Below are 26,055 nucleotides of genomic sequence, written 5' to 3'. Positions count from 1 at the left end.
AGCTAAAAATATATTTAACTGTTTGAATTTCAATAGTCAAATTCGAACTAATAGTAAATATTTCACAGACAATTTCCGTTTGTCCAAAGCTGAATATCCTGTATCTGAACCTAGGAAAAGTTAGCTAGAAAACAAAGAAAATCTTTGCATAAAGGTACCCTTAGTATGGTACTTGAACATTTTCATTCCTATTTAAAAAATGCCAGTACGAAACAGTTGCCAGCAGTAGTGTTAAGTGTGTTTAAATTGATAGGTGAGGATAAATAGGGATAAAAATTATATTTTTTTGTAATTACAGTAGTAGTCTTAACAAAAGTACAGTTACTCTCAAAGGGCAAAAGAGAGAAGAAACCTACAATCCTTATACATCATAAGTGCCTTTATAAATATTAAATTATTATGCACTAGTCTCTGTTAGCTTAGCTAGCTCCTGTCAGATCCTCATCAAAGGTTTAGGATAGTGCGTTTTTTTCTAAACTGTTGCTTTGGGAGTGAGTATGTGAGACGAGAATAATAATTATGACGAGTGAGTTATAGTAAAGTAACCCATTAAATTAAAACTAAATATATTGACTCATGTTTCATGTATTATATTATTCATGTGAACTGTCAGTGTACTTATTGCGCATCTTCAGCATTTTTGGGCCTCACGAGTCACGTGGAATCGTGTCAGCAGAGTCAGCAGATGAGAAAATTTAAAAACAATTATAGCGTAAGGTTAAAACGACTGTTACATTATTTTTGTGTAGTGGAACAGATGGAACTTGCGAATATATACGCGCCATCTACGACTTCTTTAATGTTATTTTAATTAACTTATCTGTAGCAGCCCGCATTATCGCGTGCACGGTGATGTGTCTCTTGAAAGAGTCGCCATTTCTTGCATTATTTTATATACGTAACCAACAGCGCCATTCATACTTTTAGTCGAATTAAATTACGCGAAATCTTAAACGTGCATGTTAATAGATATATTAACAAATTACTTAGCTAGAAAATAAATTGTAATTATAGATATATAATAACCATTAAGTATCAACTCGCTGAAAATTTATAGTTATCGTATGCAATAAGATTAGTTTAACCACTTAAATATTTGATTTGGCAAGCACAAGAAGTAGTCAGTATATGCTTTATCAGTTACCTACAGCATAATAATTGTAGGGTTTTGTTAGTGAGACGCACTCAAAGAATTGTTAGTAAAATCAGGCTTAGCAGTAGGCTGATAATTACTTATTCATCTGATACCATCTCTAATGGCACCAAGATAAGAAGCTTATTTTCGCGATTAGTTAATAAACTATTGAATAATCTTGGGAACGTAACGAAGTTTCGTATTCTTATAATATATTTTTAGAAGCCTCACTACTAATAATGCTATATTATATTTGTGAAACTAAGTTTTACAAGTAGTATAATGATAATGTCTGATAATGTTAATTAAAGATGTCAACTGTTCAATCATTAATGTTACAATTCAGTTCATTTTAAGACTTCGAGCGACGCGCGCGCACATTTCAATGTCAAAAAGTATTTTCACTCGGTTCCAAACCAAACCCTATGTTCATAGATAGTAGAAATAACATATTTGAGAAATTGTTTTAGAAACAGGTAAGCGTTCAGTAATATTTATCTATATTTCCTGTTGCATGTTTTTTTCTATAGATAGATATCTTTGTAATAGTGATGTAGTCTTGGTCAAATTAAAAAAAAATCTAATTACAATAATTTTTAGGAGTCCAGTGGGTTTTTAGTGTTATCATAAATTACTACATATAGGAATTATGTCTCCTTGAATGTATAAAAATATATACATTTATCTTAATATAGGCAAAAAACATTTTATAATTTTCCTTAACTATCTTCTTTTCATCGTGTCTTAACCTAAATAGTACATAAGTTAAATAGTATTCTGGCGAATTAAAACTACCGACTACATACATACATAAAAATATTTTATGTGTATTAATTTTTAAAGTACATACTGTCTTTATTGTCATATTGGAGTAATCGATGTATAACAAATGAATCGTAAATGCTACTTAATCACTTAATCGATTTATGTAAGTCAATATAGTAAAATTTATATCAATAATAACAACGTTGAATAGCTATTACTAATATCAAGATATACAAAGACTTATTAAATTATATATCTCGGTTTTAGTTGAAGAATGATTCCCGACAACATTCAAATTGGAATGCAGACTATGACAAATGTGGAGGTAAGTTAAATTTACCTTCTCCTGATTGACCCAGACAACTCTGTCTGGTACAATTTATAATTTGTTTAAGCTGTATTTGTCTAGTCGATATAATTATAGTTTCGCAGGCTAAATAACTTTTATTCGTGACAGAAATATGGTTGTGACAAAATTCTTCTTCTACAGCTAGTCCCATAACATTGGTGTGTGTGATTACATTGCAAACCTAGTAGGTTTTATTATTTACTTGCAATGATCGGTTCCACGTAGTTATATGATATTGGTTGTTATATGGAGGATTATTGTTTCGGGACTTTGAGCGGGAACTTATTAATTCGAATGCGTTTGTCTTGTTTGAACTTTGAAGGAGCTGAAATCCTGTTGTTTATGTGGTTTGGCGTTACATTGAAGTTATCGGATGCACTTTATTCTGAAACTAAAATGTTTTTGACACTTAATATCCAGACAACAGATGGACGTATAATGTAGCCCGGCACAAGCGGTAAACGGCAAAGAGGTAGACCAAAAATACGAGGATCAGACGATGTCATAGCTGTAGGGAGCAAGCAATGAATGGAAGTGCCTTCTGCCCGTTTGCCGCGTGTTCTATAAAAAAAGTGTTGAAGAATAATAATATATATCTTAAGCTTCATGAGGCCAAGATTGGATTCTAACCCTAAACCTAAACTGTATTTAATATAAACATTATAAACAAGGGGCGAGCTGTAAAGTAAAGTAACCATATAATTCTTATATACTTTATAGACATATCATTGCGAGGTAACCGACTATAACAACAACTATACTAGCATTATCTCTTGCTAAAGTGACGGTAGGTACTCCTTACCACGCTTTAAAAGGCTGTAGATGTGAAGGCCTGTACCTACTCAACGATTTATCAAAAGTTTTTTTTATATTAGAACCAGCTAAATAAATAGAACAAACAATAAGTGCCACCAAGTAATGTATATCCCATATAATATATACTTATCTAAATTGTTTAGAGATAAATAGAATATTATGTTCTTTGTATCAAACGGCCTTCGACCAAACATCGGTAAAATTAGCAAGAAATATTCAAAATCACTATATCAATGTTACGATATTCTACGCCTCAAACGATGTATTCTTAACAGTTCTCTTGGGTATTGTGCCACTTACTTTTATGTTTCGTTTATAGACAAAGTCACACTTTATTGTCCACGGAAAATGAGTTTTCCGGTTGACATTTCTTTTATTTTAAGTAACATTGTGAGTAAGATTAAAGCTCTCACGAAAAATCGGAAACTGTTTTATATTTCTGAAAGAATATTGTAATATATCAAAACTTCATCGACATATAAAAATTATTTAAATATTTTAACCAACTAACAATTGCAACAATTTAATGAATCCATAACCATTAGATATGATTTAAATATTGAATTTACTAAGACTACTTTACTAGGAGGACTAAACATGATCTAAGAATTAACATTATATTACTATAACTATATTGTTTGATTGCAGTTTATATTTGTATAGTATAACGTATTATTTATAGTGTGATATTTTCATTAGCGCTACAATTTTTCCGCTTCAACATAGTTGGTTAACAAAACCGAATGAATGAGATGAATAAGGAAGTCGGGGCAGACATTCTGCGTCGTTTCACTAAAGATTCTTTATAGGCCTAAATAATTACTTCGTAATCAAACCCAGCATCCCGGGCCATGTGCGTTACCAATTAAGCTAAGGCTATCATACACAGTAAATAAATATACGTAAATAACGAGCCTTGTTCCGTGGAATAAATAAGGAGTTTATATTACTTATGTGGGAAATATTACGTAAGCCAGGGTGATGTATCGGTTAAAGGAATGGTTAATTTAAGTAAACGCGAATTTATGACATTATTAACGTAACTCGTCGTTCTCGCTTTTCAGCAATCAGTGAAAGACAGGGGGCTTTATGAGATTTTTTTTATATTAAAATTTGTTTATGACAAAACTTTCTGGTTTTTAACTGTATTCTCACACAACAAACGTCTAAATTTAATTAAATTAATTGTACAGCAGATTTTCTCATATATTAATAAAAGTACATTTTTTATCAATGTAAACTAGCAGATCGATGTAAGTATTAATTTTTTTTTTAGGAATTGGACATCTCAGACGATGAGCAACGTAAGGGTAATGTTACTTATGGAATCGACGATATTCCTCCATGGTATTTGTGTATATTTATGGCGTTACAGGTAAGTTTATTCAATAAAATTACTATTAATAAATTAAAATAAAAAAAAATAAATAAAAAATCAGTCGCACTACAACCTCTTTCTGGACTGTTCCTCAGATTTCTCAATCTGTTATATGATCATTGTTAAATCTAATAGGCAAGTAGGTTTTTTTGAGTCTAAGACATGTCTGTTTCCTCATGATGTTTTTCATCACCGCTCGACTCAATGTTAAATGCGCACATAGTCGCACGGTGAAGCCACTAGGCCAACATTGCTCTACTAATAATTATAGTTAATCCTAAAATATCCTTAAAAAAACTAGTATATTAAAGTTAATCCGTTTAATATAGCTTTTCTAAGTGATCAAGTTTCTGTAAAAAGAAAAGTTTTTAACCGTTTCTTCGTATAAACTTACGTTATCTAATTGGAAATGATGGAATACAAATCATTTTTGGCACCCATTAGTTCGTCCTACTATACTTTATTGAAATTATATAATATCAAAATAAACAAGCATCGAAACATGTTGCTACACTTTGCAATCTTTGTCAGAAAATTTATATATTTTAAAAAGACGCGAAATCTTACCCTTAGTTACGGGATTTCAATACTATCTGTTTTAACTTATAGCTGCCTGGTACTTGATTTCATTATCTATTTAGATATCATTTGTAGTAAATATATTTAATATTTCCAGCACTACCTGACAATGATAGGAGCAATAGTAGCAATTCCATTCATCCTCTGTCCAGCGCTTTGTATGGAAGACACTGACCCAGACAGATCCAATATCATATCCACCATGATATTTGTGACAGGTTTGTTATATTATTTCCTTTAAAAATAAGAAAAATTAATTCCTATGAAAAGGATTTGACTAAATTGCTGATTATATAATATTTATTGCCATACATAAGAAACAAAACTGGATATTACATCGAAGTCTATAGTTAATTATTTTATAAGTAAACCTAATAAAAAAAATAGTATAGAGATTATTTGAGATAAATTTGTGATTACGCTTTATTTTTTTGACATTTTACGATTATAATGTTAGTATATTTATCGTTTTGTATTTTCCATTTGATCATAAAGCGGATGGATTATGGTCTCTAATGACAGTTAAACATAATCTTTAAGCAAATAAGTCGTGATAACTACAATAATTATATTTACAAGACGTTTAAATGTTAAGGTGATTTTTCACTTATGAATCTATCTTAGATTAAGATAAGGAGAAAATAGTATAAACAAAGCATAAAAATTGGTTTACAATGTTAAAGTGATGCGTATGAAGAGCGGTGATTAAGATTTTATCAAATTACTCGTCTAAGCTCTTACAAACTATTTTTGGACATAACTGATTTAGAGAACGAAATACATATGAGGGTTTAAGCATTGCTACAACTTTTTATGTTTCCATTGTTTTAATAGTACCCACTCAAATCTTATAAAACTAAACTTAAGGTGAGGTTTACTCGATTTCTTTACTTGATATTGGGAATGTATTGACTTCTCTTGTCATTAATAATTTTACCTTTTTAAAATTATTTCATTTTATTTATATATCAAAATGTGTAAGAAGCATTATCAGTTTAAGTACAAAAATGCATTTATAGATATTATTGGATTAGTGTAGTGATAAAAAATGCACTTGGAGGTGCTGGGATTTGAACCCAGGACTTTCAGCATGCGAAGCAGACACTCTACCACTGAGTTACACCCCCGGGTACCAAAAAGCCGAAATAGCTGTATAGTTGTTTCAACAACTCGCTACCATATAGGATACGCAGTGGGATTTCAAACATTTAATTAATAGAATACAAGTCTCTGAAATTTCTGTTTAACAGAATAAAATACTTAGATATCTTTGAAACTAGATTTTTATACTACAATGATATATTTGCCCTTGTTAGGGAGTGCTAATTGGCAATTAGTAACTAATATTGTACCTGGATCGGAATTTATGAAACGGGGAAAACTTGCAGGATCGGAGTAAGCCTGTCGCTATCGATTGCGACTCTGTGGCAAACCTATACGTTGCCACCACATTCCATAAATATTGCTTATTGAGTTCACATGCGACGTTACTTCACCCGACGATTGGTATTCGAGAATCATAGAGCTGGATGAAGTCAAGCGGTTAAATAGGCATCTCCCAGACCTCACTTAACATCAGCTAGGATTGTAGCCATATGTTCCACTTCCACTTCTGTATAAAAATAAGAAAAGAAACAGAGCCAGTTTGAGTCGAAGTTCGTTCATAATCACATATCTTATATCTTTAAACGAGCAATTCTTGTTTATTTTATTTTTTATTTTATTTTTATTTTATTTTTATTTTTTGTACTCCTACATCTAACACAAAATACATATAATATCAAACAAATACACCGAGAACATAGCCATAGATGGAATACATGATATGTTATAACTAATAAGATTTACAAAAAGGATAAGGATTTAAAGGAAAGGATAAAGATTTAAATATATATATAATTGGAATCTCGGAATCGGCTCCAACGATTTTCATGAAATTTAGTATACGGGGGGTTTCGGGGGCGATAAATGGATCTAGCTAGGAATCATTTCTAGAAAATATTATTTTATTCGTGTTTTATCAACTTAAACATAAACTTACTATTTTACTTTTTTTGTAAGATCTAAAAATATTATTCATATTTCATCATTTTATTAGTATGTAATTCGTACTTAAATATGATTTCCAAAAAACACAATTTATAAAAAAATACCGAGCAAGGCTCGGTCATCCAGGTACTATCTATAAAATGTGAAATTTCAATCATCGATATCTCTATTCTCTCTATTAATCGCATTTGAAAATGATCATGATCAATGATTCATTGATAACACTGCCACATGTCAAAAGAAAAAGAAAATTGCCTATCATCTGCTATAAACCCTGTAACTATGTACTTCTCTTAATAAGCACCTTCCCTTGTTCAGTGACCTGGATAGATTAAATAGAGAAAGTGGCCTTGGACACGAGTTGTAGATACGTGTTTAAATATCTGAAAATGTTAATGGTACATTTTTATTATCTTAAACTAGTTCAAGACGTATTTATTTTCAGACTTTTGTCACGCAACATTGTGTCCTGAAACATGCCCTGAGAATAAATAAAAAACTCGCTCAATGTTGGATTATAAATGAAAAAGTAAAATACGGTATATATACCTACTGTCAAGCAACACTCCGGTGATTATAGATACAATGATGTATTTACTAAAAGTTATTTAAAAGATTTTTAATTCAATTCTATGCGTTAAAATTTGTTTTGACTTTTACGACTTTATCAAATAGGATAAGAAAGACGTCCAAATGGATTAGACACATTTCTGCGTCTTTTGTTTAAAAGAAATGTCGTAGGGTTGCCAACAGCTATATTAAAAATTTTACGATTTATATAAAAAAGTCACTCACTCGGCTGGCTCCGCAAAAAATGTATCTTGGCCACTCCCTGTCCTTCTGTTCTACTTCCAAGTAGTTTCTATCTTTAAGCAACAGCTGGTCTACCACCATTCTATTTATCCAGTCGTACCTGGGCCGGTCTACTTATCTTAGGCTGAGAAATTTACGTTGTACCGTTGGTACTTTTTATTTAATATATTTTACTCTACTCCTTGACCCACATTGTCGTGAAACTGATAAATTTTTATGTATAATATAGGATATAATTATTTATTATTCAATTTACTGATATATCGCTTGCCACTCCTGTACATATAAAACTCTTAAGAAGTTATTTAAATTAATTCTTATTAAACAAATACTACTCCTGCTAGTTAGTTCGCCTGCTAGGTAAGTAAAGGTTAGCAAAATTAAATTAAAGGGAGAGGCTTTGATGACATTTAACGAAGCTAATAGCTTTTAAACTTAATTAAAATAGTTCCGATGCTAATAACCTAGGCACATCACTTAAAGGAACTTGGTACTTCCTATTAAACGCATCTGTAGTTCAATGATCATATACCTACGCAATGCGTGGTTGAAATGATTCAATATTTTTACCTACAAGGGGTGAAGGTACATAATTAGGGCCGCATTTATTACACATAATATTTGTGAATGAATATTTATTTATTTATTTACATACAAATCATACATATAAAAAAAGCATCTTTTATAAATTATTAGGCACCGGACGGCCTTATCGCTAACAAGCAATTTCTTTCAGGCATCCCTAGTATAGAACAATAAAAAAAGAAATACCGACAGAGGGTAAAGTACAAGAAATGCACAATTAAATAACAAAAAGAAAACATGTAACTATCACTAAAATTAAATAAAATAAAAACTAAAGAAAAAATATCAATAATGAAATGATTATATGAAATTATATGAAATTGAAATGTTAAAGCTTGTCAAAAGAATAATTGAATCACAATTAAAATCTATAAGTAGTAGCTAATTACGAAGCAGATGAAAAATTATCAAAAACAAGACTTTTAAATAAATTTATAGACTGAGCTCGTCTGATAAGATTGGTAAGGAATTCCATTGCAGGATACTTTGCACAGTGAAATAGGAGTGATAGAATTCAGTTTTATGAGTATGAATTTCAAGAATTAGATTGTCCAAGGAACGCAAATCAAAACTACCGCCAGAGAGGAACATAAAATTTTTCTTTAAGTAAATAATCAAATCATTGGATTAAAAACGCTTACATAATTTAATTTAAAAGACTTATTATAATTTAGAGATATTTTTACTTTTGTTTTAGTTAAGATCATTGTCATAAATTAATACTCATACTTAAACTTTCCTCTCTCGGCCACGCGCTATTGTTCTGGCTCGGCCATAAGCAGCTTATAGTCAGTTTAAAACTGAATGGGATTCGTTTTTGCTTCTAAATATATACTATATTCCCATTATTTGTGTACTCAATGAATTCATAAAACTATCAGTATGTCTGATATACTTATTAGTATTATTTTCAGGTCTTATTACGTGGTTACAAGCAACGTTTGGATGTCGTTTGCCTATCGTCCAAGGAGGTACTATATCTTTCCTTGTTCCAACTCTGGCGATCCTTGGCTTGCCCACTTGGCAGTGTCCAGAGCAAAGTGTTCTGGCTGGCATGACACCGGACCAGAGAAGAGAGGTGTGGACAAGCAGAATGTGTGAGCTGTCTGGTGCGATTGCTGTCTCTGCTTTGTTTCAACTTATTGGAGGTAAATAGAATAGTATGTTACTATTACAAATAGTCTAATTTGAATCTTTTAAATGAATGACATGATTTTTTTGTCATTTTAATTTTCCCTTTCCATGAACAAGGGACGGGTTTCGGAGATAGAGAGAGAGAGAGTGATTTTATGTTGACCAATTTAAAATCTGATTTATAATTAGAAAAACTGATAACTACCAACGATAAACTAGAATTTTAATAATTATTTCAATTTAATTTAGCTTTGCCTTTCTTACATAGTAACAGTTTATATATTTTCATATTGCAAGGAACTGAAAATAATGACGTCATAACAAGAAACATAAAATACAAACACGGATATTATATTATACACTTCCGTCACGAAAGTCGTTATTTTTAAAGGACTTTTTGCTTAATTTTCATTTAAAAGATAACTATGCTTTTAGTTTCTTGGCACACATATTCACACCAGAAACTACAATATTTAAATACGTACGTCATTAATATATCTTTAAAAGGGAATGTTTGTTATTCTTAGTAAAAACTAAAAATGTTATGAATGTAAAAACAATCTCAAACTGCTTGCATCGTTCTCCACTTACTTTGCTCAAAACTCTGCTGTCTTTGTGTAAACTTTCATTAAAATAAAACCCGGGCTTTTTCATAGCCTTGATTTTAAAATATTATAGCTGTGTCCCGGTTTCACCCGCCTTGATTTAGTCGTAGCAAGTCAAAAGAAGTATATCAATATTGGTAACTAACTATTATCAACGTAAATACAAAAAGCTACAAAGCGTGACGTTATAAAGCCTGTCTCCTTAAATTAAAAAAAAAAATCGAAACAAGTCGCAGAGATTAGTCTTAAACCATACAAATACAGAAACTCATCAAAAAAGCGTACAAACGGCTTTTAATCTCCTTTACACTACTAACAAGTTTAGTTTCTCTGATGGCAGGTTACTTTGGAATAATTGGTTCCCTTTTGCGGTTCGTGACCCCACTTACGATCGTCCCAACCGTGGCTCTAGTGGGGTTGACTCTCTTCGATCACGCTGCGGAAGCCGCGTCCGAACAGTGGGGCATTGCTGCGGGGTAAGTCTTGTATCTGCAAGAAATATAAGGCTGGAAGCGCCTGTACCAAAGTATTATTATTTAATCACGCAGAGTTTTAAAATTACACATTTTCTGACTGGGTTTCTTTCCCGCGCACTTCCACTTGATAAAACGTTTGGTTGCATCCGATACACTATTCGAAGAATTCTTATGTGTATCGATGAAGGCGTTTATAAGAAAATACCTTACTGTGCTGGCTAGGTATTTCCGACGTGCTCATTCGAGTGCTTTAAGAACTTTATAAAAATAATACAAATTAATTTATACTCCAGGATTATTAGACTAATAATGATTTTTGACGTAGTTTATGATTACTGTTTTTACTTTATTCACTGAAGTTTATTGTTGTATAGACGCTATTGTTACTCCAACATATTGTCTCAATTGTGTACTACAAGTATAAAATGTATGCTGTGTTACTTTTCAAATGGATCCTAATTACAATGTTGATATGTTTTCAATAATAAAACAAAGTAGTACAACCGATTTGGGTACCATTAAGCACCATTTACATACACTAAAAATAATATTATAATTCATACTAGTTTTCCAATTATTAAAATACGTTTGCCACCGGGAATTACAAATCATACAATTTATAAAACTAAAAAAATCCCTATAGGTTTGGAAACCTTTTAATATTTAAACTATATATGCAAATTATGGTAATCCCTTATGCAACTAATGTCTATATAGTTATTTCATTAATTCCATTCTATTCTAAGGTATGATAACGTTTTAAAATAATTTATTTAAATTTGATTAATGATTTCTCTTTCAAATTCTTTCTAAGATAGCATACATTCTCGTTAACACTGCTAGAAATTACGGGCACGATTCTGTTTATTTAGACTAGTTAAGGTTAAAGGTTACATTACACGGGTTAGTCGGAGAATATTTTCCGAAAGTAGATGACAATTTCAAAAAAAGTTTTCAAATGCGATTCAATAAAAATGTCCTCCAGTAATCAATGAAATACTGTTTTTGAGGTTGTTTAATTTTTATTTCTAAACAACGTTTTTTACAGAGAAACATTTATATATGATTAATTTGTTTGCGCCAACTATTTAATAACAGTTACCCAAAATAGAAAATATAAAAAAAAATAAGAAACAACAAAATTAATGATAGACTCCTATTTAGATAGTAATTTAGCAATTTTTATTTAATAACACGTATCTGATATGTTTAAGCAGTTGACATGTCAGGATAAATAGCATTCTTATCTCACCTAGTTTATAAGCCTTCACGCGGTAACACAAAATGTTTTCCCGAAAACATACCTGCAATATCCAAGCAAATCCTAGGCGCGACAGATTCGTTTCAGCACAGAGGTATCAGTCACCCACATAGTACTGGAATGTGTGTCCTGGCTGAGGCTAAACAACGTGCAGAAATCCTCGGAACTGTAAGCGCTGTGAAGCCTGCGAGTACAGAAGAGGCTTCTGTGCCTTTGGAATAAGGCTGGGTTAATTAGGCAGGACTTTCCATACAACGGAGGATACAATAACAAATCCAAGCGAATCAAGTACTGGTGGTTATTTATTTGATAGATAGTAAATTCTCACAATACATTAGATTATTAGAACATACTGTCCTATATAACTGCACCGTAATATAGATCAATACTGCAACGGGTAACGACCTATGAGCTTTCGGTCTTCGTTCTAGTTTAAACGTTCTAGTAATTTATTTTTCTATAATTGATTTTAAGTGGCTTCATTTTGTTCTTAACATAAAAATAAACAATATTTAAATATGGTTTGTAAGCAATATTTGATATTTCGTGGAAACTTGGGAACATTTTTATTTTAATAAAACTAGGGTTTTTAATGACTTGAATATTCAATTGTTCCATGTCTTTATAAGGACTATAACATTAAGTAAACGCGGTTGAAACGTGTAATACGTTAACTGTGTTAGGAACGTTAAGGCATATATGTAATTCATGGAGTCTTCATTAAAAGTACAGTGAGTAGTAAGACCTATTTAACTACTTACTAATTTATTTGATTAGGATATTTATATTAGAATATGCTCCTCCATAAGGAATCATAACAATCAACTATACACTATTAACAACAATTGTTACAACACGGTCCAAGAATTTCTACTCCACAAATCTAAATCTCCTAAAATCTAAGTTGGAGGACTCTTTTATACATATTTGAGCCGTTTATTATATATTTTTCGCGAACTCTGCGGCCTGTCCAGTCTTTTTTGTTTAACCGAGTGGCAGAGACGGTCAAATATAAGATTGTTTCGATAAATATCATCGCATCCTCCCGATAATGGGACAATTCGATAGTAAACAAAATAAGTACCTATCCAGAACGGACTCCATTAAAAGTTTCCAATTCAATACTTTTTACTTTTCCAGTCAGATCTGTGCTTATAGAATTCCAACTGAGAAAGTTTTCTATGAATATTTTCATACAAGTTCCGTTATTTTAAAGAAAATATGCTTGTTTTCAGTTGCGCGTTATAAGCAATATTTTGTAGCTTAGCGTTTACTTAGTTGTCCTGTTGTTTAGCTATGCTTTGTACTATACACTATAATAAATAATTCAACGGCTTCGTTCCCAGTAATATATACTTAAACATTATTATAAAATGTCAGTATGAAATTGGTAAATTTATTTAATTTGATACTCAATTTGACAATAAGAATGAGTTACATCAACGCACTCAAACCTAAGGCGTTATAATACTATTATAATATAATATAATTACTAAAACCAAATACAGAATTCTGATTATCAGATGCTACCCTTTGCGTGGTTGGCATTTGTATTTTTTTAATATATTGAATAAACAACAACAACACATCAAGACCTAAAAGGTGACCTCAGATCTCTGTTTCATGATCATTTATTTTTTCTTATAGGCAAGTTGATCAGCCTTTGCCTGACACACGCTGTCGACTTTTTGATTATAACTTTCTGGTTTCCTTACAATTTGTTCCCTTCCCCTTGTGAAGTGAACTGTAAAGGAAATCAACGTAATACTGTTTATATGACTGTCTGAAGATAACTATGAAAAAGCGCACATAGAAAGTCCATTGCTGCACATCTGGGGCTCGAACTAACCTCAGGGATTGGGGTCGCAAGAAGCCCCTAGGCCAACACATTCTTATTCGTTAAAAACATATACAAAAATTCCTTATAATTTCAGTAGTCGGTTTCTTGTAATGCATTTTATTATGAATGTTGTTATTACAATACAAGTAATCGATTAGTTCAACTACAATATAAAATTTAATATCACGAGATTGAATAATTCACACCGGTTATGTAAATATTTAATTATGTATGATCTACTTTATACATTGAAATTATCATTTGCTTGCAGATTATATTTTATGAATATTTATGTTTTCTGACACGTTGTTTAGAAACGCAGGTGCACTTGCATATTTCTTATTTTCATTTTACTAACATTTTTACATGTTTAATCAATTTATCATCACTCCCATAAAATGGATTCAAATCGAAATTCATAATGGCCGGCATCTCTTTTTAATGCTATGCCATTTGCCATTGATACACTGTCATGGTATTTGTTCATTTTTATGAAACATAAAAAGCTCGGTTGTACGATTAACGTCTGGGTGAAACGGGTTGTATTTTGTATATTAAAATAATACCTCTGTAATGTCTTTCAAAACCGTTGATCGCTTAATACAGATAAGATCGATACAGCACTTGTTGAGTTGTTTTGCGCGACCTGGTTGCTATGGCAACGACCCCGCGCCCAGATCAACCCAGCCGTTCTAGGGACTTTGACTCAGTGTCATACACTGGGGAATTCAATACCGAAATACTAATTGGTAATTATTTTTATTTAAAGGTCGTTTGATGTCTGCAGATATAAAAATAATAATATTCTAGACGGGCTAAACGGAACATATATGAATTACCTCTTATTGTAAATTAAGAAACATGCTAACGGACTTTCATAAAGTTGCAATTAATATTATTATTAATAAATTTTAATTAACAACTAAATTGTTGTTGAAAAAATGACCACTGCATCCCGCAATTTTGATGTATTATCTTAATTTTTATATATACAAATGTTACGAAGTGTAAATAATTAAAAATAAATTTACGGCCTTTTATAGTTTCTTGTAAATTATAAAAGGAACGAAATCGTGGACTTAAATTGTAAACAAACTATATAATTATTATTATTGTACATTTGATACAATGTTTCTTAGTTGTAATCTCTTTTCTAGATTTATAATCTTTTTAAAAATATATTCGTAGCATTACAATGCTACAGGCGACGTTTTATTATGTCTTGCGATTTTACCTGCGTTAATTCGTTCGAAGCGTGATTTTATCATTTCTCAATAAATTTACTTAAAATATTTGGTAATTTTAATCCGTTTTTTTCCGAGATAAACGTGATCGACCAGACAGTTTTTTAACTTTTTAATATTAGTAAAGACAACGACCTAACTATTTGTTTAATTAAAGTAATTTTTTTAGGTTTTAATATAATTATTATTTACAGAACATTCATATTACTGACAATATTTTCACAATGCATGGGTGAAGTGAAAATTCCAACAGTGACGTGGAGAAAGAGTGTTGGCTTGACCATAACTTGGTTTCCACTTTTCAAACTCTTTCCGGTTAGTAATAAATACGCACAATCCTCTTCATTCCTTATTTGGATATACTTATATAAAATTTTTAAAATATGTTTTAAAAATTTTATATTATTTTTATAAATAATATATAAATTTTATATATTCCAGGTTTTACTAACAATCGTAATAATGTGGGCTGTGTGTGGTATTCTAACAGCTACGAATGTTTTCGAAGCAGGACACCCTGCACGCACTGACCTAAAGATCAACATCATTGAAGACGCACCCTGGTTCCGGGTGCCTTACCCAGGTAATCTATGATAAGCAACACTTGTCGCGGTCAGAAGGGTGATGGCTACGTGCGTGGGAATTAATAAATGATTTAATAGTGGTCATAGTATAAACTTGGTTTTACCTACCGTGTATTGATATTATATTATACAGTAGTTGCCTGTAATAGATCGCTCGAAAGTGATAAGTCCACCAGTTGCCCTCCTTATCATTTAATTATGTTAAATTTTTTATATTGTAATGCAACGAAGAGTTAATAAATAAATATGTTAGGTCACATAACTCGCAATATAATGTTCTATATAATATATCGTAGTACTACTTGCAATAAATTAAAAAAAAAACTTAGACTCAAACTTAAAAAATTGCGTCAGCGTAATTAAATTTTGCAGGTCAATGGGGAGCACCAACAGTAAGCGTGGCAGGGGTTCTGGGCATGCTGGCTGGAGTGTTGGCTTGTACAGTGGAATCCATCAGCTACTATCCTACTACAGCTAGAATGTGCGGTTAGTATTCATATATTATATGAAAAATTGATTTAAGGATTAAATTCTCTTAAAGAATATCTACGACGGCTACTATGACAATTAACAGTTTTAATATTATTAAACCAACCGCAGGTTTAATCATATTAAAACTTTTAAATGGTTTTATAGTCTATCAATTTTTTTCAATTAAAAAAAGCAGATGAACGGTAAATTAAGAACCATATAATTGAAAGATGAAACTTTGAATTTCTTTTATTATACGAGTAATAGGTATTGTAGTAGTCGTATTTCAGGTTTTTTAACCAATCTCTGCCAATTTCAGATAAATAGTGACTTATTGTAATTTGTATTGAAATCCTAATAGCGAAACCACTTTTAAAAAATACAGAATTAGGCTCTCGCTTTTTGGAGGTGTCAGCTTCGTTCTATTTACTTTATTAGTTTAACGATCTTTATGAACGAACTTTATAAACAAGGTTATGATGGTAGGTATGTATATTATCGACAACTCAAGGTCAATCATCTCACTCAAAGTGCTAACGATAGCTAATTGGAAAACACGCGTGTTATTCATTTGTCATTTTCATTTGAGTACAACTACAAGACGTAGTATTGACATTTGACACAGACTAATAATTAGAACTTATTCTATTACATAGGACATCTATATATACATTGTGTCAGTCCTGTGTTGCGGGTGACGTGTTTTTCCGAATTACAATAAAAGAACAGAAACTTAGTTCTCAAAATATGCAGTAAAAGATAACCAAAGAAATAGTAACTGAATTTTTATAAATTTGAGTGGGATTGATATGTATGGGCGTGTAATGTGCATGCACTTGACTGCTTATATAAAAATGCTTTCATCGCAGACTGTATCGCCTCAAACTATTTTTAAATATATTTCAGAAGAAATAACAGTTTTTAAGCTTTTGCATTAAAATGCAAAATGCATTAAAAATAAAATATTATTTTTTTTGTCTAAATCGATCGATAATATCGAGTATCGATAATTTTAATTATGTACAAGGACATTGGGTTAGTAAACAATGAATTGTAAATATTAACTAAGTTACAATAAGCGTACAGAAGCGTAGCACTCAAAATATGCAGTAAAATATAACCAAATAATGACTGAAATTTTATAAATTTGAGTGGGTTTGATATGTATGGGCGTTTAATGTGCATACACGTGAGTGATCATATGAAATTGGCTTTCATCTCAGAATATCTCGCCCTAAACTATATTTTAATAAATAGAATATAATTCAAAAGAAACAAATAACCTTCAAAATGGATTACAATGAAATATATTTTTTTCTAAACGTTCCTTTAGATATAAAGAGTATCGATAACTTTATGTAAGTACAAGGACCTTAGGTTTATCCCAATGACATTGAAAACATTCACTCGTGTGAAATCGATTAAAGTATTTTCGAAGAATAAGATACATATTTTATTTTTTTGTGTGGAAATTGTTTTAATTTGAAATGAAGTGAGTGCAAATACTGAATTTCCTAAAGTTCCTTGTAAAAATTAATTGTGTATTAAAAGTACTCAGCATTATACTTTTAAATTCTATTAAATTTTTGTAATGAAAAAAATAACAAAATCTTATTCATTAACATACAATGAACTTCAACAACTAGAAAATACAACTTTCCTTTATTAAACACATATATAATACTTAGATCAAAGTACCAGGTATGTAGGGAAAAATAAACGTCTCATAATTACCATGTGAGTAGTCCCTTAAACAAAAATAAAATTCAACAACGAAGACTTGCTTTGAAAAATTTCCTCTATAAGTCAGAAACATGCCAATTAAATTACTTTTGCCTTACCCGAACAACTTATTTATTTATTGTTAACATCAATAGTCTTACTTAAGTATCTGTATATTAATATTTTTGTTTTGTGATTGGAATTTTCTTATCTAGGAAAATTCTATGTTCAATTTCAAACTGATACTTTATGACTATCGTATCATCTTCGGTCCCATAAAATTAGGAATATTTATAAGGTTTGTGCAAAGCAATTTATCCTAAAAAATACCTAAATTGTATTAACTTTCCGTTGTTGAAGTTGGCAATTGATCCAATTGGCTGTATTTTTCTTAAAGGACAGACAGCGTTATATCAAACAATATACGAATTTGTTATTGTATTTTATCATAGTTGCATGTATGTAGTCTGGACTCAGAGAAAAGTCCTGGCTAATTAAGCCTACCCTTTAAGAAGCTCAGAAGTTTCCTGGGCACTTCGCAGGCTTCACGGTGCGGGCTCAATGCTCCAAGGATTTATATTCTTTGGGAAGCCATAGGGCTACGCATTTTAGGGCTACGTGGGTGCCAGATTCTAACACACTTTACAGCCTCTGCACAAGGGATTGTCTGTCACGCCAAGAACAATGAGATGTCAATGTTATTATTTTGAGATTAATTCTGTTGAGGTTTGAAGGTCGTTCTGTTCTGGTTGGCTGGCTATGTTGCAGTTCTGTGGATGTTTGCCGAATCCAATTGTGGCAGGGCAAGGAATGAGAGGGTATGGATCAGCCGAAAGCATTTCGCAACATCACTGGCGGGAGATCCACTGTGTCCTTATGTAGGATTACCCTGTTTATTAGGGCAATTTGCTGTAGTGTATATTGACATGTTTGATTCTCTTGTTGTTTTTTAACACCCTCAGCAAAGACGTACCTACTGTCAGATACGAATTTATTAATAGAAATTAATAAATTTAGCCTTTAAGGCTCTGGCTGCTTCGGTTAGAGCGACAGTTTATATTGAATTTTGCATAATTAAGGACATAAACATAAGTTTTGTTAGAGGTTTTACAACAAACATATAAAATCAATATAAAAAAGTACTTACAAGGCATATTACTAGAACCAATTGTAATCCGTCCAGTTGGGAGTGACTTGATATAAACTATCCGTAGCTGGTTATCAGAAGTCCCATTTGGTTTGATAGGTTTGAAATTATTGATGCATTATGAAAATGACAAGATTATAGGGAGGTAGAATTAAATTATTTTTGTGTAACTTATATTTCAGCTGCACCTCCCCCGCCATTGCATGCTATCAACCGTGGCTTGGGTACAGAAGGCTTAGGAACCATTCTTGCTGGCTTATGGGGTTCTGGTAACGGAACGAACACATTCGGAGAAAACGTGGGTGCTATTGGCGTAACAAAGGTAAATAAAAGAAAAGAAATTTCGTTTTACATTTGAAAACTAACGCGTAGGTGTGGTGTGGGAATATTCCCAATTCTCAGAATCATTTATATGAACGACTTATTACAGTCATTATACCTTAGTCAGACTTTATACCTTTTTTTCATTTAATCGTTTGATCATTGCGTTTCTTGATCAATATTTTAAAATTAAAAATGGCTCCCACGTATTATTTTTATTTAATCTCATTCATCGATTAAGTTCATAAATATGTATTAAATAGAGGTCCTATTTTCACTTGCAGGTTGGATCACGTCGCGTAGTGCAATGGGCAGCTGGTCTGATGATCGTTCAGGGTGTGATTGGGAAATTGGGTGCCGTCTTCATCATCATACCTCAGCCGATAGTGGGGGGCCTCTTCTGTGTTATGTTTGGAATGATCTCTGCTTTTGGTAAATAAAGGTTTTGATGAATTTCCCATCGCACGTTATTTCTTAGTACGTTTCCTTAACAGCAAGATTAATTAGTTCTTTTGTACTCAATATGTTTTAATTGGCTTGTAGGAAGTTCGGGATTGGTTAAAGCATTTTTATCGAGAGCTTTAAAAACAGTTTAGTAGGTAAAAATCTCTATTTTTAGATGATGTAATATATTGAATATTAAATCTTGGCTTTTCAATTCAGTTTGAATTGAATCATTCATGCGACATAATAGCCTGGTACGAAATTTTATCAAATAAAGTAATAGCAATTTCATAATTAAATGTACAGACAATATTTTTTATATAAAAATACATTTTAATGATCAAAATCATTATCAGGATTATCAGCTCTTCAGTACGTGAACCTGAATAGTTCCCGGAACCTATACATCATTGGATTCAGCCTATTCTTCCCGTTGGTGCTGACCAGGTGGATGTCAGCTCATAGCGGTGTCATCAATACGGGAGTAGAAGCATTGGATGCTGTTCTTCAAGTTTTGCTGTCCACGTCAATCTTAGTCGGAGGAGTAGTTGGATGTTTCTTGGATAATTTGATCCCGGGTAAGATACGCACAGATTAACCATTTGTGTTACTGCTGTAATGAAAAGTGATAGAGCAATTAAACAACGTGATGACTGATTAGTTTTTAAAAATAATTTGACATGAGGGCTAGACCCTTTAATATTATTATAGAAAAAACTCTAATATCGGTTTATGCGAATAATGTTAATACATTCTCGTTTATATCCGTAAGTTTATTTACTAGATAAATTTTAGATTTTTGAAGGATAAATAACCTGAAAAAAGTACATTGTGGTTCATATACTTCACGTTTAAATATGCAGGCAGATATAAACTACTTAAAACCAATTTAAATAATTTTTACAGAACCCACATTCGTAAATTTTGCAATAATTAAGAAAAATAATTTCAAGGTATTTCTGAAGTCACAAAAGTAACCTTTTGTTTTAGAATTATTTGTTCATAACTTATATAAAGGTCACTTCAAAGTATGATCTTTTGCTCTTTCCTTAAAGATTATTTTTATTTAAAGATTTCCTTGAGAAAAATACACCCACGTTTCATTTCACAAGCGTTTATATAACGTTTTCAGTACATTATCATTTCGAAATAGTTTATGCTAAAGCGACAATCATCCAATGGCGGTTCGAACCTCTGTGGTTCTATACATGTTTCTAAGATAATTTTCTTATAGCAAAGTAGGGGATCAGCCTCGATTTTTTGCATCAATGACATTTCAGTTTCTCTCGATTGTTTCCCATACTAAAAAGTCCCCATACATACGTCACACTTGACCACTGTCAATTTCACACATTTAAAAAATCTATTGGACCATCGGGATTCGCAGGCACATACAGCATTAGGCTCTGGTATTGCTTTTATTAATACTGTACTATAGACGATGACGTATTTAAATTTATAACTTCAGCGTGTTAACAAATGGATTCTATTCCCGTAGATAATATTGTCTTTTATTATATTAAATAATTATATTTATTAAGGTCTTACGCGCGGGATTTTTGCTAAAAATATTATCTTTCATGTCGTGTTCCCCTTTTGGACTAATTATTATCCATTCAGTAAAATTAATCTTTCAGTAATTTGAGGTATATTTACAATAAACACAAGAATGTTTTTTTTTATATCTTGGAATAAATATTGATATAAACATCTAAGTGGGGTTTGTATCGTTACTACATTGTACATATTGAATAGGTCTACAGAAAAGTCCGTGATGGTATATGTCTATCTCTAATGGATAACCCACATTTTTATATACAACGTTCACAGATTTTCTGTAGTGTATTAGTATCAGCATTGCACCCGTGCGAAGCCGGGGCGGGTCGCTAGTATTAACTATATATATAATATTATGATATCAGGTACTCGTGAAGAACGTGGCCTTGATAAATGGGCGAAAGAAATGTCTCTGGAAGCGGCTGGTTCCAGTGGACCTGACACGTATGATTTCCCTGTTGGCATGAGCTACATCCGAAGGTAAGATTTCATTCATTCATGAACATAGTCCTACTGCTACACTCAGAGTTGTTCATAAAATGTTAACATTAAATGCATTTCAAGGCATAATGGATATGTTTATTAAAATGATGAATCTATTCAGAATTTTCCTCTGCGTTAATGAATCCGCGTAGTACAAGTAAGTTATATTAAAGAAAAGTTACCATCGTTTTGTGTTCTTTGTATTTTTTATTTGATAACTTACATACCAGTAAAATCTTATTTTAATCTTATACTAAAAAGATATATAATATTATTAATTAAAAGTTTAGTCAATTTTGCATTTAAAAACATTCGTTTTATACTCAACCCAGTAATCTATTTTACCAGGGCATCATAAAACAACAGAAGCCTTTCACCAATCACGTGCGCATTGTATTTTATTTTACGATCTTTTACTTCGGTTTAAAAGGGAACAATAAAATAATGGAAACGAAGGCCACAAGTCACATGTTTTCTGAACCTCTAGAAGCGAATAAAAATTCATCTCAGTAAAAGAATCAAATTTCAGACCTTTAATTAAAGCTTTCTTTGAATGTCTTTTAATTGCGCAAAGTTATTTATAATGCTTAAGTAAAACAATGTAATGAGACGGATTAACTTATTATTAATAAGAGGTTAATATCTACCTGCAATAAAGAACCTTAAAGTTCAGTAAAATTCAATAATATGTGATTAATATTGGCTTAACATATACAGAATTAAATTAGACGTCGTCTAGTTCTTTTCAAACTTATTACATTTTTAAATCATATTCAGTGAATCCATTCAAAACCCACAATAGTACGAAATTTTGTTATTCATAATTTTTATTAATTTTCAGACAAATTTTGTAGAAACCTTTGGATCAATAACTTATTTCTTTCAGATGGAATTGGACTACATATCTACCATTTATGCCGACGTACGAGAATGGAAAATTCTCGGCGCTTTTCAAACGCAAGAAGGAAAGCTGAAAGAAATCGGGGGATTTGTGGGAGATTAAATTAAGCTCAGTTCGTGACGTAATGTGTAAATTAAATACGTAATCTCCTTTATTTTAATAAACTTTGTAAATATATAACAAAATTTGTATTATTTATAATAAAATCTATACTCCACAGTAATCTATACAATTTCGTTACTCAGATATGGATTCATATTGAACACACATTTTTATTTTCACAAGACATCGGGAAATGTGCTTAAGAGGAGTATTAAGAATATCAAGGGCTAAATAACCTGCGTCATCAGCACACCCTCCCGTACATACCCTCACATACATGGTGTGTATAACACATAGAATTATGTATTACTTAAATGTAGTTTAAAAATTTGTACAGGTTTTCTCTTTGTTTAAACGTAAATGTTCATAAATTTTTGTACATATTATGTATTCGTTATAAATAAATAAATTACGTAAATTTTGTAGACTCAAGCAATTTGATAAATCCAGTAGAAAGCTAAATTATTCCTTAGCGTCATAGATAATAGAATTTCATTGTGATAAATATAATTAGTTTTTCTATTTCAATGCGATCTAAGTCGCGCCCGAGGTTATTTAGATTCAAGAATCTAGCCAAAGACTTTTACAAGAAACTAATATCATACTCATTGTAATTTGTAACAAATTGGAATTATAACAAACTGTTATTATTATTAATAAATTTGAATTGCATTTAGACAGTCATCACTTTTGTACCTATACATAAAATATATATTTATAAATGCATTCAGAACTAACTTATATACACTTCTAAATATATATTTATAGGTATTAATAACTGCGTAGTAAATGTAGGTTAGATCTCTGAAGTGTAAAGCTCTTTGATCACAGCTTAAGTTCTCGTTTAAGAACCACTTTGCTTTAGAAAATGTTGTTCTTTGTCAGTAAAATTTATTAAATGTAATATTTGTGACGGATATTATTAAAATAAATAAGTGATTGTTTTAATACTAGACTAGTATAGGTATTAATAGAAAGTAATAAAAATCTAGATATGAATATGAATATTGATAATTATGTAACCACCCAATATAAATTACATTTTTTTATTAATAAAATCTGGTCATACTCATACATACATAACAACCATAAAAAAGCAATCGATGATGAGGCACGTACAGGCAAACATAGTATTAATAAGAAAAAAACTTACGTACTTATACACACGCGTTAGAAGTTATACTTCTTTGGCGTATGGAAAAAATAAAAACTAAAATGCAGTAGTGATTAACGAAAAATATTAAAATTAGTCAAAAAGATTTTATTTAAATAAATAATTAGTAAATACTATCACCGTCGTATATGAAATTGATTTAAAAACACCAATTTAAAATGTATTTATTCACACTGTTTAATTGTACTGTTACGAAACACGTGTTCTAAATATAAAAATACTGGAGTATACAACTTAAACATAGTTATCGATTTCCATGCCACCTAGACCTATCTTTACGATGTCGAATTAAGGTGTTGGTATGCGCGCGCATCCTTAAAATTCACTCTCATCATTTTTCTCCATCGCGCCAAAAGAAGTATAACTTCAAAAAAATAAAATAGAAATTCTTCAAGTAAGTTAAAAAATATATATACAAGAACTCTAAAAAGAGTAAAACTGACAGTTATGACAATACAAAATATTTGAGTCAAATTTAGGTATCATAGTTTATATACACGAGCTGAGTAATCTAAATTACTCTTGGAACAGCGGCACACAAACGCACATATGAAAGCCTATATAGCACACGTGTGTGGACATAGCAGAATAGGTATAGTACATGCTGCCAATTTCAACTCATTGTTTAAGTATTAATATAAACAGTTTCAGTACACAGTACATCATATTATTTTATTTTATTATGAAAACATATCGTCAAACTACCTTCTACGAAACTATAGAGCATTCAGGGAAAATATCTCTTATTTTTTTTATTTGCCTCGGCTCAACTTTAAGTTAGACCTAAAAATTAAGTTAGGCCTAAGGGTAATAAGAAGAAAGAAAGAAAGATAGAAAGGGCACCAGTGCGTTGCCGGTCTTTAGAAAAGTGGTATGCTCTTTTTATAGACATAGTAGGGACATAGTTATGCGAATGCCAAGGTAAGATAGGAATAGATTTTCGTCTTATTCTATATCCTATGTCTGATTTCTATAGAATATCGGATACCGATACGCAGTTTGCAGGAAAATATACCTGCACGTGCTGCATAAAATCAGCACTCGATTCATAAAATGAAAATTGTCATAGAAAACTTTGTGAACTATAATTTAGTATAAATTAAACTAATAATTCTAGGTTCACTATGCAATGAACAAACATGTAAGTCTCTGTATCAATTAACTAAAATTTAAATTTGTAATGGTAATCCATCAAGCTGAAACTACTTCGTTCCGACCCATTAAATAATACAGCGACTACATATAAAGCTGTTACGATACAAAACACGCTTTGCATCTTTCATGTAGCCTTTTATGGCTGACGTATCATGTCTGATCGTTTGACAATATTTTTTTTCTAAAAAAAAAGTCTCCATTTTCGATCTATGTTTGTTAAAAGATTAATGAGTTTGCTGAGCCTATCCACACGAAATAATGATTGATGTTCCAAGAATGAGATCCACGCATATTCTAGGTACTTATGTACTCATACCGCATACATTCCCACTAATCTTCTCCTCTTTTTGCGGTTCAAAATAAACTTATACCGTATGTTAGAGAAAATAATTTAAACAAATATAACTATATCGATTTCTTAAATAATTTTCTTTAAAATTTCTTTTAATCTCATCCCACCAAGTTTTTTAATCATTTAATTAATGCATATAAAACCTCTCCTAACGCTTCATCATACATGAACAATTCTCTGCATCTAAAATGACATTACGCGCCATTGCAATGCATTGCAATATTTACAATGCGCACGCATAACCTGTTGGGCGGGGACGGTATCGACCGGGGCGAGGTAACCGCGCTTCTCCTCTTTTCCCGACAGTCCCGGTCTGACACCGCACCGGCCGGACGTACACATTGTGAGCAAAGTGAAGTGAGCACAGTGTAACATGCTGCCAGTCCGGCCGCTTTAAACACACGTCTTCAGGTGATTATTATATTTAGATTTGTTGATGTTACGATGTTTGTTTTACGTTATTTTCGGTAAAAAGGAAGTTATTTTTTGTTTATTTTGCGGTATGCTTTGTTACCGGTTAGCTTATTCAGTTGCGTTTTATGTTTTGCTAATTTTCCTGTTCTACGCATTCTGTTTCGCGTAATACTAGTATGTTATTTTGTCAGTTCTCATG

General features: G+C 31.4%; 2 protein-coding genes and 1 non-coding gene across 8 annotated transcripts in view; 2 read left to right on the top strand and 1 right to left on the bottom strand.

Moving 5' to 3' along the window:
• Positions 1-1,458: 1,458 nt before the first annotated feature.
• Positions 1,459-22,842, top strand: LOC111002848 (solute carrier family 23 member 2). 2 transcript variants are annotated; one of them, XM_022273107.2, is made up of 14 exons: positions 1,459-1,611; positions 2,168-2,225; positions 4,342-4,440; positions 5,120-5,240; positions 9,384-9,617; positions 10,549-10,684; positions 15,224-15,344; positions 15,471-15,612; positions 15,986-16,099; positions 19,136-19,275; positions 19,559-19,706; positions 20,075-20,296; positions 21,641-21,755; positions 22,645-22,842. In XM_022273107.2, the coding sequence occupies exons 2-14, from the start codon at positions 2,175-2,177 to the stop codon at positions 22,730-22,732; spliced, it is 1,731 nt and encodes a 576-aa protein (XP_022128799.2). In that variant the 5' UTR covers positions 1,459-1,611; positions 2,168-2,174; the 3' UTR covers positions 22,733-22,842. The 2 variants fall into 2 exon arrangements, with proteins under 2 accessions (XP_022128799.2, XP_045485188.1); XM_045629232.1 differs by lacking the exon at positions 1,459-1,611 and adding an exon at positions 2,045-2,063.
• Positions 6,078-6,149, bottom strand: Trnaa-cgc. Its single transcript has one exon. It is a non-coding gene; the product is annotated as a tRNA-Ala (tRNA).
• Positions 22,843-25,749: 2,907 nt separating the features above from the next.
• LOC111002852 overlaps positions 25,750-26,055 on the top strand; it is a 32,780-nt gene continuing 32,474 nt past the window's right edge. For 4 of the 5 annotated variants that reach the window (XM_022273115.2, XM_022273114.2, XM_022273112.2 and 1 more), the window contains exon 1: positions 25,750-25,853. The gene's annotated coding sequence lies outside the window, so the exon portion shown is untranslated. The remainder of the gene's footprint in view (positions 25,854-26,055) is intronic. The other variant, XM_022273111.2, reaches the window with a different exon arrangement.

This window comes from Pieris rapae, chromosome 8 (genome assembly GCF_905147795.1).
Source record: "Pieris rapae chromosome 8, ilPieRapa1.1, whole genome shotgun sequence".
In the NCBI taxonomy this organism is placed as follows: Eukaryota; Metazoa; Arthropoda; class Insecta; order Lepidoptera; family Pieridae; genus Pieris; species Pieris rapae.
The sequence above is the reverse complement of the archived record's forward strand: the minus strand, read 5'-3'. Positions and strand labels throughout refer to the sequence as shown.

Bases quoted from the DNA above. Each gene is read 5' to 3' on its own strand.
- LOC111002848 (XM_022273107.2), top strand. From the start codon at position 2,175: ATGATTCCCGACAACATTCAAATTGGAATGCAGACTATGACAAATGTG. The intron at 10,685-15,223 runs GTAAGTCTTGTA...TATTATTTACAG, and splicing joins CAGTGGGGCATTGCTGCGGG to AACATTCATATTACTGACAA. The intron at 21,756-22,644 runs GTAAGATTTCAT...TATTTCTTTCAG, and splicing joins GGCATGAGCTACATCCGAAG to ATGGAATTGGACTACATATC.